This window comes from Arvicola amphibius, chromosome 1, assembly GCF_903992535.2.
Source record: "Arvicola amphibius chromosome 1, mArvAmp1.2, whole genome shotgun sequence".
Lineage (NCBI taxonomy): Eukaryota > Metazoa > Chordata > Mammalia > Rodentia > Cricetidae > Arvicola > Arvicola amphibius.
Genome location: NC_052047.1, coordinates 181,511,479 through 181,514,597, shown reverse-complemented (window position 1 = coordinate 181,514,597; position 3,119 = coordinate 181,511,479). Strand labels below are relative to the sequence as shown.

The 3,119-nt window shown below is 57.0% G+C and overlaps 1 protein-coding gene across 1 annotated transcript; it reads left to right on the top strand.

Moving 5' to 3' along the window:
- Positions 1-240: 240 nt before the first annotated feature.
- Positions 241-2,228, top strand: Frat2 (FRAT regulator of WNT signaling pathway 2). Its single transcript, XM_038342210.1, has one exon. It carries the CDS (start codon positions 324-326, stop codon positions 1,023-1,025), a length of 702 nt encoding a protein of 233 aa, XP_038198138.1. The 5' UTR covers positions 241-323; the 3' UTR covers positions 1,026-2,228.
- Positions 2,229-3,119: the final 891 nt, after the last annotated feature.

Here is a 3,119-nt window from a genome sequence, read left to right as displayed (position 1 = left end):
CGGATCGGAGTCCCACACGGTGCGAGCCGTCCCGCGCTCCGAAGTCTTCTGCGTACGTTCCTCCCCCCCAGCGGCCGCGCGCAGTGGTAGGAGCCGCGCGACGTCACCCATTGTTTACAAATCAACCCGAGCCGGCAGCGTTCCGGCTCCCGCGGCTGGGAGGCGCGCGGCGCGACTGCCCGGTGGCCCCGGCTTCCGCGTCCCAGGCCCGGCCCCAGCCCCGGCCTCCGCCCCGCTCCCGCCCGAGCCGCGGCCCGCCGAGCCCGCGGGCAACCGAGCCGCCAGCGACGCCCGCACAGCCGCGGGGGCCCGGGCGGGGGGCCATGCCGTGTCGGAGGGAGGAGGAGGAGGAAGCCGGCGACGAGGCGGAGGGGGAGGACGACGACGACAGCTTCCTCCTGCTGCAGCAGTCGGTGACTTTGGGCGGCTCGGCCGACGTGGACCAGCTCATCGCCCAGATCGGCAAGACGCTGCAGCTGGACGCGGCGCACGACGACCCGGCCTCGCCGTGTGCTGTCCCGGGTCCCCCGCCCCCTCCTCCGCCCCCGCGAGTCGTGGCGGCGCTGCCGGCGGACAAGGCCCGGGCCCCGGCGAGGCGGCTGCTGCGAGCGGCCGCGTCTGCGGAGGCCGGGGACCCGTCGCCCCCGGGGGCGGTGCGCTGCGTGCTAGGAGAGCGCGGGCGCGTGCGGGGCCGGGCGGCTCCCTACTGCGTGGCGGAGCTCGCCGGGGGCGCCAGCGCGCTTTCCGGGCTGGGGCGGCGGGGGTGGCTCCCGGGTGCCGTGACATCTCGGCGAATCCAGCAGCGGCGGTGGGCTCCCGGCGGAGCGCGTGCTGGCGACGACGACCCACACCGGCTCCTGCAGCAGCTCGTGCTCTCGGGAAACCTCATTAAGGAGGCGGTGCGCAGGCTCCAGCGAGCGGTTGCGGCGGTCGCAGCCACGAGCCCCACGAGCGCCCCGGGGTCCATGGGTGGCCGAAGCGGACCGGACTCAGTCACCTGGCAGTCCTCGGGTGCCTGGCTCTGACTCAGGGTTCCCGGAGGAGGAAGCGGACGCGGCTGCGCCGACCCAACAGTGTCCTGCGCCGGACAGTCCGGAGCTGAAGCCGTCGTCCATCCCGCGGGCTACAACCCCAAAGTTATCGGCCGCGCGAGGCTGTTAGAGAAAACGAACTCGACTGAGCAGCACCGGCAGCCGAGTACCTGGGATTTACCGGGAGAACTGTGGCAGCTACTTGATCAACTTGGACCTGATTTAGCCCTTGGGGACAGCGTGTGCTTGGATTGTTTATAGATGTCGCAGGGGCGGGAATTGGGAGGACTTTCTAACAATACTTGAAAACGAATAGTCGGCATACATGGTCTCATTATTTTCGGGTGGAGAAACTTCCTGAATGTGGTGCTACAATTGCAGATCGAAGAGGTTCTGGGGTGAAGAATGTTAAAAGTTGGCAGTTGGGTGGTTGGCAACGGTGAAGGTGGGCAATGGGACCCAGTTGGTGAATTCTCGAAGATGGGGAGAGTTGAATTTAAACGTGGGCTTGTGAATGACTTGACATTGCCAACTTTGACTCAAGGTCAGCTTGGTTATGAGTTGGGTGTTGTGCCATCCTTGGGAGAGCTCTAACTGCGGTGTCTTTTTTTTCCCCTCTTGATCCAAGCGCAGATCTGTCTCCTTTGCCACCGCTTGGAGTCTCCCGAGGACACGGAGGCCAACAGGGCTGTGAAGGGAGAATTATTTGCGCTTTCCGTGCTTTTCTCTTGGAACAACTCCTCCTGCTAGACCATTCTTGGCCGTGGCACCAGCTTTCTCAGAAACGGCCATAAACAACCTCTGTCCTCTTGTGGGGTGTGTGTGGTTGAATGAAAGCCTCGGACACACTTTTCTGCACTGTTTTGAGCCTCTGCAGACTCCGAGGGGCCCTCTCCTGCTTCTTCACCTGTTAGTTCTTTGTGAGTGACTGAAACTGTTTTTAAAATGTGACTCCAGGAGGAGAAACCTCCTGCTTTTCCCCTTGTGAAACTAGAGGGTGCCCTTTCCGAGGTGCCACCCCCAAACTCTAAGGTAGCTAAAACATTTTTTTTTTTTAAAAGATTCAATGGCTTGTTCATCCTCCAGATGTAGCTATTGACGTACACTTCGCAACGGAGTGTCTGAAATTGTGGTGGTCCTGATTTATAGGATTTCAATTAAAATATCTGCTGAATAAATTTGGTTTCTGTTTTGGAACACAGTCTGGATTTTTGATTGGAGGTGGGAGAGGGAAGAAAGACCATGTGGGGTGCATCCTCCAAAGCAAAGTCTGTATTTGGGGTCACTAGGGGGCTGGGGCCAGAGCTGTGTTTAGTTGACTCTTAACAGTTGCGCTTGAGTGTCTCTGGGTTTATTTTTATTTTACACACGTTCTGAGACAGGTTCTCACCGACTGAACACCCACTACGTGTAGACCAGGATTCCCCCATCTCTACTTCCTGAATGCTGGTTTTCAGTCGCTTGCTTTACTCGGCTATTTAGATTTCTTTTTTTACATTTATCTATTCGGTATGTGGAGGGTTCCCACGTGCAGTGGAAAAGCCTGTGGGACTCCGATGACAACATTGGTAGTAGGTTTCCCCCCTTCTCATTGGGTCCTGGGTATCAAACTTTGGTGGTCTGGGTTGCTGGCAAGTGCCTTCACTAGCTGGGACCATCATTGCCCGTTTCTGGGATTTTAGAAGCTGCTGCATGGGCTTTCCCATCGATCATTTTCTGAGAACTGCTTTCTGAGTTTTCTTGTGATCTTTTTCTAAGAATCGGAGTATACAGGCAAAGACAGTCTGTTTTTTCTTTGAGACTGCCCAGATTGAGCTGTGTAGTCTATAGTAAGAAATTTTTTTTTTTTTTTTTTTTTTGAAACAAGGTCTATGTATCTCCTGACTGTCTGGAGCTCACTATGTAGACCAGGCTGGCTTTGAACTCAGAAGGATCCCCCCAGGTGCTGGGTGCTAGGGTTAAAGATCTGTATGAATGAGTGACTAGTACACTTGGCAAAAACCAAGTCTTTGAGCCATTTTTTTTGGTAGTTGTAAGATAGCTTGGGAAGTTCGTGACACTTTTCCTTCATTCTCAGCCCCATGTTCT